Genomic DNA, 13,317 nt, shown 5'->3' on the forward strand with positions numbered 1-13,317 from the left:
GTAACGGGCATAAAATGACACCACAAAAGGAATAGGAATCAACAAGAGTACAAGAAAAGATGCTTGTAAGGGGAAAAACCATCATTACCTACATCATAAACACATTTCCTTCTTCTGCATGATACACCACCAGCTTTCATAGCAGCCAGCAGAAGTTGTATTATAATTAAATACTAAGTATGATATAAAAAAATTATATTACCAGAAGACTTTAAGAGACCATACTTTTCTTAACATTTTTATGCTGAAAATTGTGTTCCTGCTCTCCAAAGCAACAGGACTCAGAAGTCATTATACCTGGTCTGCCACCCAGCCTGGAAGAAATCTGACCATCTCTAGTTATTTTGGCAGGTCATACTCAAATGGAGGCTGCAAAGATCCTTTCAATAATGGAAGCTGTGCAGTGGTTTTTACGACTGGTCAGTCGTGTCACATAATGCCGCTCTTGACTGAAAGAGCATGAATATTAATGTTTTATAAATAAAAGCCTTTAATGCATTTGAATTATGAAATTAGCTTTTCCTGAATGCTCACATCAGCAGGATTCGATTTCCCAAAAGTTCATGAAAGGACTGTAAAAACAGATGAGCAGGGCCACGTTCTACTTTTCTTCCGCAGTATTTGCACATTAACAGTTTGCTGAGCCTTGCACAATGTAAGTACCCAGCCAGTATTTTCTATAACCAACACTCAAATCCTGCACACAGGCTTGAGAGACAAGTAGCAACAGTGCAATCCCTCCCCTTCCAAAGAATTTCCTATGGAGCTGCCCTCAAAATGAACTGCAGGAACCTTTCCTCATCTCCCCCTCTGGCCTGCAGGAAAAGAAAAAAATAGTGCGATAATAGTTCATTTTGCTTTCTTGCAAAGAGATGCCAGCAACTTTTGTAAAAGCTAATTTTCTCAGACAGAGACGATGTGGATAGAGGAGCCCAGTTGGAGAAATACACAGCAATGAAAGAGAAAAGCATGGGACTAGAAGACAAGGGGGGTGGAGGGAAGTGAACCATAAAAATGCCAGTACTATGCACACATGTATGCTATAATGAAGAGTAAGGAAAGAAAAAGAACACTTATTACATTTAAATAAAAAATTAAGAGAAGACACTGGAAAAGCAAAAAGAAAGAAACAGTTCAGAAAAGAAAACAGGCAGGACTACATCTAGTAAAGCCATTAAAACCATTAAACGGCTATCACCCTCTTAGAAAACTAACATTCCTGCCTGCACTTGCACACACTCTTACACAGGAACGGCAAAATCTTGAGCCCTGAAAAGCACTTCGGCATGTGCTTAACTCACAAGCTCCAAGTACTTCGATTGACGTCAGTAAGAGTATTCGTGCATTTGAGACAGGCACGTGCTACAGCCCCTTGCTGGATCAAAACTGAGGGTGCAGTTCCACATCTCTTTTTAATCCACAGCAATGCTAAAGAGGTCCTTGCGCCCCACCGTTCCCTTAACTGTGCCACTAAAACAGCTTTGCAGGCTTGCACTGAAACCAGGCCATTTAAAGATAAGGGGGTGGGGGAAAAAAAAAGAGGAGAGCATTGGCATAACTACTTTTTAAGCCAGATAACTGCAGTGACTCTATTTCGTATGCAGCTCTATAGTTGTACTGACATGGCCAAAGCACACTGTGAACTATACCATGAAGGAAAGATTAGCAGGGTCACCAGCACTGGCTTCAATGGTAAGAAAAAGGCATGTGATGCCATATCCTGATGTTCCTATAATTAAAGGAAACCTTGTTTTTTGTAGCTTCTTGACTTGACATGGTTTGGCCTTCTCACGCTACTTGGGAACCTGGGGCAAAAATACATCAGCACTTCAGTTCGCTTGCATGTTCAGTAGAATGGTTTTAACAAGAGAGGCTATCTGAACTCACTCTTCAGAAGTGCAAGATAAACCAAATAAACCCATGGGAAATTTCTGGAGGAACTCCCTTCTGTAAGTGGGTCCTTGCTGTAGGAAGTAGAACGGTACAGCGGCTTCACTTCCACAGTGGAGCTCTTGTATTGTGGGGTGCATGTGGGTGTTGAATTAAAAAGAGTACTAACTTCTTCTACCACATTTAGCAGCGGAACTCAGCTTCCAGTAGCACAGCTATCTTAATTTTACTTTCTTCCCCTTTTTTTCTTCTCTTGTTTAAAATTGTTCAAATCCTATCTAAGCAAGCATAACACATAATACCAGTAGTACATTTTTAACCCTCTTCTAACACATTTTAGCACTTTGGAAATTATTGTGGCATTACCATGACCACAGGCATCTTCTGCTTCATTTTCATCTGTGGCCTAACTTCGTTTCAACCTTATTTAATATTCACCATGCTTCCAGCAGGACAGTGCAGCAAAATCCACGCACAAACAATCCTTAGGACGGACAGGGACAGCTAATTTTGTTTGCTAGGAAATAAAACATATATCTTGACTCCTATTTAGTCATAATTTCACAGCCCATTTAAGCTCACACTATTGCTAACAGAAGCAATCAAACCCCTCCCTTGCCACTTCATTTGTGTTCCTGCAACACCTTCCCCAGACCAAGTATTTTTACAGCTACCTCACAAACTGCAATACTAAATGAATCCACATTAAAAATCAAACATATTTTGTCAGTTCAGTTTTAACCTGGGAAGTCCCCAATCTGCAGTGGGAGCTATCACCTGGTACACGTTGGCCTGCAGAAGAGAGTGGGAACAGGCAACCAGAGGAAGGCTAAACCACTTCTTTCAGTGCGGTGCAGGCTTAAAGCAATCATAGAAAAAAACAGCATTAGGCAACTTACTGGTCTCCACATTCACAATGTTGTTACCGAAGGCAAAATGCAAAAGCTATACACAGGACATTTCCTCCACAAATAGGAAGAAGAGGACAGTAGAACAGGACAGGACAGCTGCTTTCGACGGCTCTTTCTTGGGTTTGTAGGTTTTATTAGTTCAAGGCATCAGAGACTTGAAAAACGAAAAAGCCAGCTTCAAAATTATTTGCCATTAGGACAACCATTATTTCTTCCAAGTCATAAATAATTCACAAGTTTCAGTTACTGTAACACGCTGCAACTCCAGCTTTTAAGTAACACAAAGCCTCTTGTCTTACAAAGTGATATTACTGTGTCCCCGTTAGATGCTGAATAACAAAAACAAAAAAATTAACATTGGTAAAAGTTTTTCAAACTTAAGATAAAGGCTGAAAGCAGAAAGACTACCTTCTTCTTACAATCTTACTTGGGTGTAGTACAGCTTTTAATAAATTATTAGAGGAAATACTATTCCAACAGATTAACTTCTGCTTTACATCCAAAACTGAAAGGGACGTTCTCCGGCCTCAGAAAGCCAGTATGCACGATGGCAATAGGCCATGAGAATTTTCACCATTATCACTGTGCTTCAAGAGGGGGGAAAAAAGTGACTATTAATCAGAAGAACACATCTCAGGCATCCATCTATGTCATCCTTCTATGAAAAACACTCACATTAAGGTTGGTCGTTTGGAACATCACCCAGAAAGGAACCGCATACAACCAGCTTAGTTATCAGTCAACTTTACAAACAATAACAGAAAACCTTCTTTTCACTTGGCTTTGAGCTGTGTAAACTCAAAGTCTGGACCAAGTTTTGTGGGGCTGAAACCAAAACAGAAGCAGTTCTATTTTTTTTTTCAGCTCGAGTTGAGTTAAGAAGTTAATTGATCTGGCATAAGTGCAGGGTTGGAAATTTGTATTGCGGGGTTTTTAGCATGCACGCTGCGGCTGAGAGATTTGGCTTACAACTTTGATGTACCAAAAAGAACTCTGTGGGACAAACTGGCTGAAAGTAATATTCATGAAATAAAAAGGCGAGAAAGAAGGAAACATATCCCTTCTCTAAATCACCCTTAGTCTGCCTAGCAGGCACTTTATAAAAAGAAAAAAGCTATAAACATATGGCGGTAGCCTGCAGCAACTTAAAACTCTAAATGCAATTTCTAGACTATGTACTTTTTGGGCATAAAGATTCCCAGTTTTAGAACAGCATAAAAAATTATATGCTAAATATAACAACTAATAAAAATACTGATAAGCATCTCAGAGAGACACTGGACAGACTCTTCTCATGGTTTCTGTCCACTTTATTAGTAGCAACCTCAAAAAATATTTGTACACTGCAATTTGCTTGACTCGCATGCTTTACATCTTCGAGTTAGTCTTTGTATTTCTTAAAAATGCAGGCCATTCCCAAATGCAGCTAGAAAATTGTTGTTAGCTGTTTAAATGGAGTTGTCAGGGCCCAGGGGAAACTGAATTCCTGTCACTGAGGAGCCTCAAAAGCTTAATGTCTTGGATGGACTCCCCAAAACGCACCGTGACTAGCAGGATGCCCAGCACGAGACTAAAGCTTACCCAAAGCAGTGGCAGATTTTTTTATCCAGAAGAAAATAAAGCACAATCCTCAAAGAGAAAAGAAAGTCCTTCCCCTAACATATAAATGTGGGAAAGGGCAGAGAAGACCATCCTGTTCTTATGGGCAGCAAAGGAAAAAAACATCAAGGCAAAATACCAGTACACAACATTGTCCAGAAATATTGGGGAACACTTATCTCTACTCCCACTCACATAAATCTATTTTAAAAATAGGCACAGAGCTGACTTCCATATGCAGAGAGTTGAAAGAGCCAATAATTTCTCCAAATTCCCTCCCATCGTTCTTAATTTAAAAGCATGCACTGCTTCAAAACTAATCTGCAAGTAAAGCTAAAAATGAATTGCTCATAATATATAGTTATCCTAACTTGGCTCAGACAACACAGTATCAAAGTGCAAAACTAAGATTAGTAGATTATGTCAGGATGAGCTCCCATGGTTTATTTTTGAACTTTATAAATATCGTTAGCCAGTCATCATAGCGTGCGTGTGCCAAAACACGCTAATCTCCTGCAACCATCACGTCATCCAAAAGATGTCAGACCAGCAAGGCAAGCTCAAAGAACTGAAAGCAGAGCGCAGGAACGCGAACACCACAAGCCCTCCTGGAGCACAGCAGGAGGCCACAGTTCTCAACTTGATTCTTATTATTTGCATTTCTTCTAGCCTTTAGGAAGTAAAAGCCACAAATCCAAAGCTGCCTTTTTGCAGAGCAAATCAAGGGAAGAACCTGGCAGAAAAGCCCGCAAGAACCCAAGTTAGGATAGACCAAGCAGATTACACGTTACAGAAAAGAGACATTTAGAAAGGATTAAGTCATGCCCCGCAAGTGATGCAATTATAAACTCTTCTGGGGGCATCGTCACATTTTTACTAAACCGATTTTAGCAGTGTCAAAATGTCTGACTGCAACTATAGCAATCCTACAGGCACTAAACCAAACCTGACCAGAAACCACTCTTGCTCCACAGGCCTGACCTAGATGCCAAAAGTGAACAGAGCCCTTAGTACAGGTTTCTCGTTTTGTTTTCAATGCATTTTTTTAATCACACAATCCCGTGCCTGATTAAAGGCGATTTTGTTCCCCCAGATAAAAATACAGGACATGGTTTATGACGCTTCAGGCCAGGATGAGACATTTGCTGCAGAAATGCCGAAGCAGTTTGGGATGCCACTCTTCCTACGTGAACCAGTGGAACGATGATTTCTACCTGAGTGTTTTTTTCCTTGCTTCCGTGCTCAGCCAAGCTGGTCACTCCAAATGGCTTTCTGCAGCAGCAGCAATTAAGCCAACAAACTTTGCATGGGAGCAGATGAGGTACACTCACACCATGCGTCTGCTCACAGACCAGGGAGCCGTCATCTCTAGCCGAGAGCCTCAAGGCACGGCATTAAGCACGGCAGTGCTCTCAGCCACCACTCGTGGCCACACTTGCGGCCACGCTTGCATTGCAAGTTGAAGAGCAGCATTTCACAGCTTCAGACTCTTCATCTGCATAAGGAAGCAACAGACAAAAAGCACACATGGAGGGGAAGAGAGCTAGCATATTTTCAAACAAGCCCTCGCTGCTATAATTAAAGGGTTTATTCCTTTCCCACAGCCCACCACTGGAAATACCGGGCCTCTGCCGGATTACTGAAGGAACAACATCAGAACAGGATGTCATTACACGAGGGAAAGTGTGAAACCCGAGCAAGTGAAACAGCAAATGGTTTTAAACCTTCTACCTACTGATTCATTGAGAAAACGTTTTTGTGACCGACTGAAATAAACCCACCCCTACAAATGAAAACCAAGAGTTCCCAAATAAAACCTGCCCGTTAAAAACCCAAGAAGGATCACATCCAATATTCCCAGTAGTAATGAGCCAGCAAAACAACCAACCCATCAAAGATCTAAGAGAACACCAAATACATTTTGGCAAGCATATTATTTCCTGTATCTGAATTTCAACGCCAAGTACTCCTCACATACTAGACCTGAATTTTACAAGCGATTTGCAGCTTTTAAGTTTCCTGGTGGCTTCCTACCACTTAAAAATGCTTTAAATAAAAAATGGTAGTAAGTATAAAAAATACATGCCTACCATACCCATGACATTAAACTCCAGGTATGTTTTACCCTTTTCTCTAAAGCCGTAACAACAGGTTGAGGGGCTTTGTATTGAAGGTAAAGAGCTAGATCATAAAAACTGTCAGCTAAAGTTTTGGCCCACAGCATAGGGACATTTAGGGCCATCAGCATCAGGAAGCATTTAAGGGAAGCTCAGGTTTGGCAACACTGAAATGTGCATTATTAGACTTGAAAGTTAATGTCCCGTTAATCTTACACAGAGGCAGTCAAATCCATCAGCACTATTGTTTTCAGACTGTCTGCCCACTAAGTCAAACAATGCACCATTTACACTTGGTTTACATTTATAGTTGGGAAGAAAGCCATGCAAAGGACTAGGGGGGGAAAAAACAGAATGTTTTAAATGCAAATTTGGATTTTGCAGCAATGCACATATTCCTCTGAAAATTCCACATCTGCTAAATCACACAAAAGCTGGGTGCTTTTAATAAAAAATAATAAACGTGTCTCTGCTTTTCCTGTCCCTACTTTAAAATCACCTTTCAGCCTCCCTTTCACTTGAGTGCTGCAAACTGGAAACTTTAGAAATGAAAGCAGCTGGTGTTTCCCCTCCTTCCCCAAGTTCAAGTTGATTGAATTCAGTCACTGCAATATAAATGGCCAATAAACCACCCCAAATCAACCCCCAAAAGCGTTTCCCTCCTCCTCAAGAACTTTCAGTCATATTCAAACCTGGAAATATCAGTAATGTGCATAACTAAAACATAAATTTTAAACCTGGAGTCTCTTTAGCTTCAGACTATGAAATTTAAAAATTGACCTACTTTATGTAATACTCCCACAGCTGAGTCATCACACTATCAACTGGTCTCTATCAGCTGCAGGGTATGATCATCACTCAAAAAAAAAAAAATCAAGTATCCATACTAAATGCATCTTCTATTATTGTGTTAAAAATACAGTGTTAATCTAACACTCCAGACTATAAGTGGGGAGGGGAAAACCTTAAAGAAAGTTTGAGCCACGTAATGTAGTCCCTGTACAGCAGATGCAGTGCCTTGTAGCAAGAGCCCATAAGCTACAAGATAGGATATTGGACGAGGCTGCAGAAATACAGATTAGTTCCATCTCTGCCACCGTTACAGTACGTAGCTTCAGGCAAGTAATTCAGGCTTCTTTCTGTTTCATCAAACAATAAAATGGAGGGAATGCTGCTGCCTTATAGAATCAGCTGATGTTTATACCACACTTTAGCATATGCATAACATAAGCTGTTATTTCACATCTACAGAAAAGGAAGGGGTAATATATTTTTAAATGGACTTTGTAGGCCTCATAAGAGAAGGTGAAAGTGCTTAATGAACATTAGAAACTCTTCACAGGAGCCTTGATTCATTATAATTCACTCTGGACAGCATCTCACACAGACTCCTGGCTCACAGTCCATCAGAGCAAGCAGGAGTCCATTAGTATATCGGGGCAAAGCATTTGTTGATAGCAAAAAGTAAATATTCCTTTAAAAAAAAAGATCTTAATTACTAGTTTCTAGTTACACGCTGTCCTATAGCCACTTACAACATAATGTTGTAGTCTCAAGAGACCAGGAGGAGGTAAAGAGGAACTCAAATTCAGATCTCAAGCGCAGCTAGCATCCTTACACTGTTAGCTACAGTTATACATATGGGAAAAAACATAAGAGTTGAGTGTGCTATGCTGCTGTGTTACTGCAAGCCTGAAAAAGACCCAGCACAAGAAAGCTCCAGAAGGCTATTTGAAATAAGATGCAATGTACACTGAGTACTACTTCTGCTGCCACCAGTGTATTTACATCATTTCTTGTAGGAAGTCGTCAAACTTAAAGCACGCTGTCAGTTGTGGGGCTGGGGGAAGGAAATGAGGAAACTCCCACAGAAAAAAAAGCAAGGCACGAGGGTTGGGCTGAAGCTTAGGCGTGCCCAGGGCCGGGCCCCTGGCACACAAATGTCCCTTACTCAGTAGGAGGTGGTGCTGCATGGTCACCGTCCCCCGCAAAACTCTCTGAGCCCCTTGAAGCACGCCCCAGTAGAGTATTGTTTCAAAGGCTGCAGCACTCGCAGGAGCCCTCCTCGGATGCCTGCAACACGCTAATCCTGGACAGGCCTTGCCAGCCCTCTGAGGGGGCTTACGAGGCCGTCCGTAGGTGAAGCATGTCACCTCATGGCAGACTACAGCACTTTTACCTCTGCAAGGACAAGGAAACAAATCACACGAGGCGACAGTAGTGACATTACTCCTTAATTATATTTTGCCATCTGCTACCGTGGCAGAACTGTGCAGGTATTTCAAGACAGTAATCCAGGTCTGATACTCCGAAACCTAAGCCAGCAAGAACAGAAGATTTGCTATTCGGCATCACAAAAACGGGCAGAAAAATGCACCTGTGAAATTACGCTTAAGACTTCAAAGCTTTTCATTTAAGAACTATTAATTCCAAGCGCATACTGAATGCGGTCTGGCTTCTCGGCTGATGCTTTACAAAGCTGTCAGTTTTCTGAGGCTTGAGCCAAAAGGCAATATTTGATATGTAAAGATGTTTGAGAAGGAGGAGGGTAAAGCAAAAAGAAAGATTTGTATGAGTCAGCCATAGTTCTTCTAAAAATTAAGTGATTGCATTTTTAAAGCACAGAGGGAGATACATACACGGATTTCCTCATTCCTGGGTTATCGGTAGCAAAAGATAACGTTCTCAAAGTTTAAAAGAACTTTTAATTGCAACCACTTATGAAGTGGGGAGCCAAGCCCCGCGACAGCAGCCCTGCAACACGCAGGCTTTACTCCATTGTTCTCACCACCTTTTTGTTTTCAGAATTCATTTTGCAAATGCTGAAAAGCAGCAGCCTAAACAGGCTCTGCTCCCAGTATGACAACCCGCAGCGATCCGAGGAGCAGGGCCACCTAAGCAGCATTCGGTGCCTGTGCAGCGGGGGGCACTCGGCTGGGCCCCCGCTCCTCACGGCGGGGCATCACCCCTGGCGCAGCCCTCACCTCAGGGGTGGGAGCACCACGGGCCCCGCGGCCGGGCGGTAGGGCCCGACAGTCGGCGGGCCCCTGCGGCCCGGTAGCGGGACAAGGAGGCCGGCAGCCGGCCCTGCCGCGCCACGGGCCGATGAGGTGAGGCCTGCCTCAGCCGCTGCCAGCTTTCCGCGCCGCTTCTCCAGGGTTACCTGCGGCGGTGCCTGAGTGCCCGGGCCGGAGGCCTGCCCCAGGGGCGCAGGGTGTCACCGGTGGGGCCGAGCCTGACAGGACGCGGGGGGTGGTGGTGGGGTGGTGGGTGTTAACGGCCCCCGACCCGGGACGAGCGGCCTCCGGGGAGAACCGGGACGCGCGGTTGCGGTCCCGACCCGGTGGCGGGCGGTCACACCTGCACTCGCGCAGACGGACAACAAAAGGCCCGGCTGGCACTGGCGAGGAGGAGGAGGCGGCGGCGGCCGCGACCCGGCGTGCTCCGCCGGGCTGCCGCAGCGCCCGAAGGTCACGGGCAGGAGGAAACGCGTCACGCGTGTCGCCACGCCGCGTCCCCACGCCGCCGCCCCCGCGGAGAGACGTGACCGGCCCTCCCCGCCACGCGGGGCGGCGGTTGCAAACCTCCCACCCCGAAACCGGCAGGGCTGGGCCGGGCCGGGCGGCCCAGCACCTGCTCACCTGGCCCGGGGCCGGGCCGCCCCCTCCCCCGCAGCACCGCCGACGCGCTGCCCCGGGGCCTCCCCCCGCCCCCGCCCCGCCGGCCCGCCTCGGCTCTGACGTCACGCCAGGGGCGGGGGGGCGCGAAACGGGGGGGGAGGCCGGAGCGCCGAAGATTCCACGGCGCGCAGGCCCTTCCCTTTGTGACGTCACGGGAGCAGGGCGAACCTGGCCGGGCGGCGGCGTGGCCGGCGGCCCGCGGGCTCCCGTCACAGCCCCGGCAACCTGTTGCTGCTGCTGCCGCCGCCGCCAGCGCGCCCCGCCGGCACCGCCGCCCGCGCCCCCCCCCCCCCCGCCAAAAATAAAAACAGGGTGGGAAAAGGTGGGGGGGGTGGGGAAGAGATTAGAGAAAAAAAAAGCGGCGCCGCGAAGTTGCAACCGGGGAGCACACGGCACATTGTCCGCCCCGCCGCGCTCGTTCCCCCCCCGTCCCTCCTACCTTCCCCCGGGGCGCGGGGCCGGCGGGAGCCGCGCTCACCCCCTGCCCGGCGGTGCGGGAGCGGCGCCGCATTGTTCGCCCCCGCGAACCCGGGGCGGCCGCGGTAGCAGCAGTTTGGGGCGATCTCCCCACACACACCCCCTTCCACACACACACACACACACCTTAATTATTAACACCGCGGTTTCCTCCACACCCCTCCGCCCCGCTTTTGTCTGCCTGCCTGGGAAACGTGGACGCCTCGCGTGTTTCGCCAGACTTTCCACCCGCCGTTCCCGTTTCGATGCAATACTTTAAACTCGCCGGCCCCGGGCTCCCCGCTCCTCTGCAATGCGGATGTATTTTAATTCGGAAATTTCGGGGGGGGGGGGGAAGACGGGGGGGGGCCAGCTCCGAAATAGCGCGCAGCCCCCCCCCGTCCCGTGTCGTGTCCCCCCCCCCTTCTCCCTGGGCTGCGTTTCAGCGGGGCGGGCAATCCATAGCGACAGTCAGCTGGAGTCAACTGCAGTTTTTACCAAATCTATATAATAGCGAAGGAAAGTGTCCCGAAGGTCACCCTCCCTGCCAAGAAACACCCCCCGCTGGAAAAAAAATCGGCACAGTCGACAGGCGCGACATAAACTACAACTTTTAAAGCTTCGCATCAAACACACCCAAAAGCGAGGATTTATACACACACCACCACACCCCCCCAAAATTTTTTTTTTTTTTAAAACGTGCAGATAAAAATCATTATTCGCTCTACTGCATATTTGGCTAATCCCCTCAGTTTTTCCAAACGTAAAGAAAAACTCCCCTATGCCAATCAAAACGTAACTGGAGCACGAACAAAAATCCAACTATCCATCCACATTTATATGTTTAAAGGATTAGACAATTACAAGGGATTGGTTAAGCGGTTGAATAAAGAGAGGCAGAAATACAGCTCGAGCTGCACTGGATTAGCCCAAATTTTCGAGGCATCATAATGAATTATTTTTTAACTGCACCGAACCATTTTTCCCCATTATTCAAGTCAATCCCAAGGAACGCGTTCCCCGGGAAGCGATCCCCGACTGGCTCGGTGTCTATCGCAAGGCAGAGAACCAAACGATCGCGTACAGAAGGAGATGGGATGTGGTAGTGCGAGAAACGAGCTCGCCATAACCAGACACACTCGGTTTCAACTTAAAGGGCTTTCAACAACCACCGCCGCCGCTTCACCAGACGGGGATATACACATGCCGATCATATTTAAAATAAAATAAAATAAAACCCCTCCTTTCGCATGCGAAAGCGCAATATTAATAAAACCCCTTGAAAATGCAGTTTCGTGACATTATCGCGGCAGCCCCCCGAGCTCCCCGCCTTTCATCTAAAACTAGATTATGATTGTGTCATTTGAGGTCAATACATTTATTCACTGGAGGAATCGCTACACAAATCTGGTTTTATAACCGAACTGGAGAGAAGGTTTCCCCGTTAAAAGGGGCCTCTGGAACTCCCCCACCACACCACAGAAAAATAAAATTCAGTATCGCATTTGTTTCGAAAGCCTTATAGCTGCAGGATTAGCTATAAACTTGACATTCACTGCCATTTCCTAAAACTGGGAGTCAAATGATATATGTTATGACCACTTACGTATTTCTTTTGAATTATATTCCTCTTGGGTCTTTCTTTGCTCATTCTGGTATCCAAATTCTGATTGCAAAAGGGGACAATTGCTTCATGAATTAAAGCCGCGACAATTATTTAAAAAAAAAAAAAATACCGAAAAAATCCTGGGGGGAGGGGGTTGTTTGTAGTGGTATCTTGTAATCCGACTTTCTTTCCTCACAATGTGATTCTCCTAGCAATAAATCCGAGAAATGGGGGACGGAAAAAAAAAAAAAGACGAATGCGAAGGAAACAAAAAAAATCACTTTAGTGAAACATTATAATGGAAAATTTCCCCCTAAACACAAAAAACGACGCCCTTGATATCCCCTTTTCTCTTTCTCAAGCCACCTAAGCGATCTGCAGGTCCTTAGTGTCAGAGCTGTAGTTACATCTTGGAGAAGGAAAGGGGCCGAAAGGAGAAGATAAATAATCAAAACGTTGGAAGTCACGTTTGTGCCGCTGCAGCAGGGAAAGCGGCAGAGACAACTCCAGCAGCGGCGGCGGCGGCGGCTCCGGCAGCGGCAGCAGCAGCGGCGGCGGCGGCGGCAGCGAGGGCTGCACGCACCGTGTGTGTCTCCGCTCCTCCAGCTCCCCCCTAACCAATGAGAACAGCTCTCCGGCAGCAACTTTAAATGGACCTGGCTCTTTTTTTTTTTTTTTTTTTTTTAATATATATGTCTGCGTGTGTGTGTGCGCGCGTGTGTATATATATATACACACAGGGGCACACGCGCACGCACACACACACACACATACATACACCGCTTAGGGCCTGGCTTTAACTCCCAACCGGGACAGGAGCCGCAACGCCCGGCCCCCGCTGCGTTGAAACGCATGCAACAGGCCTCGCTAAGCGCTTCATGCGGGTTAAGCGTCACACGCCTCCCTTTTCTCCCCCGCTCCTCCTCCCCCCTCTTTATTTTCCTCTTCTTTTTTTTTTTTTTTTTTTTTTTGGCATTTAAGCGCGGCCACCCGGCAGCCAAGGTCGCCGCTAACCCTGCGCTACAACCCGAGAGGGGAGTTTGGCGATGGTCCCTCAC

The 13,317-nt window shown here is 46.3% G+C and overlaps 1 protein-coding gene across 5 annotated transcripts in view; it reads right to left on the reverse strand.

The window, feature by feature from the left end:
- The window catches only part of JARID2 (jumonji and AT-rich interaction domain containing 2), a 225,449-nt gene extending 212,249 nt beyond the window's left edge, over positions 1-13,200 (reverse strand). For 2 of the 5 annotated variants that reach the window (XM_054813973.1, XM_054813975.1), the window contains exon 1: positions 10,637-10,761. In XM_054813973.1, the coding sequence (XP_054669948.1) occupies positions 10,637-10,708 (72 nt within the window). In that variant the 5' untranslated portion in view covers positions 10,709-10,761. Of the gene's footprint in view, positions 1-10,636; positions 10,762-10,859; positions 10,967-12,259 lie in introns of those variants that run through there. The other 3 variants (XM_054813974.1, XM_054813977.1, XM_054813976.1) reach the window with 3 other exon arrangements.
- Between the last annotated feature and the right edge of the window lie 117 nt (positions 13,201-13,317).

Source organism: Grus americana, chromosome 2, assembly GCF_028858705.1.
Source record: "Grus americana isolate bGruAme1 chromosome 2, bGruAme1.mat, whole genome shotgun sequence".
Taxonomy (NCBI): domain Eukaryota; kingdom Metazoa; phylum Chordata; class Aves; order Gruiformes; family Gruidae; genus Grus; species Grus americana.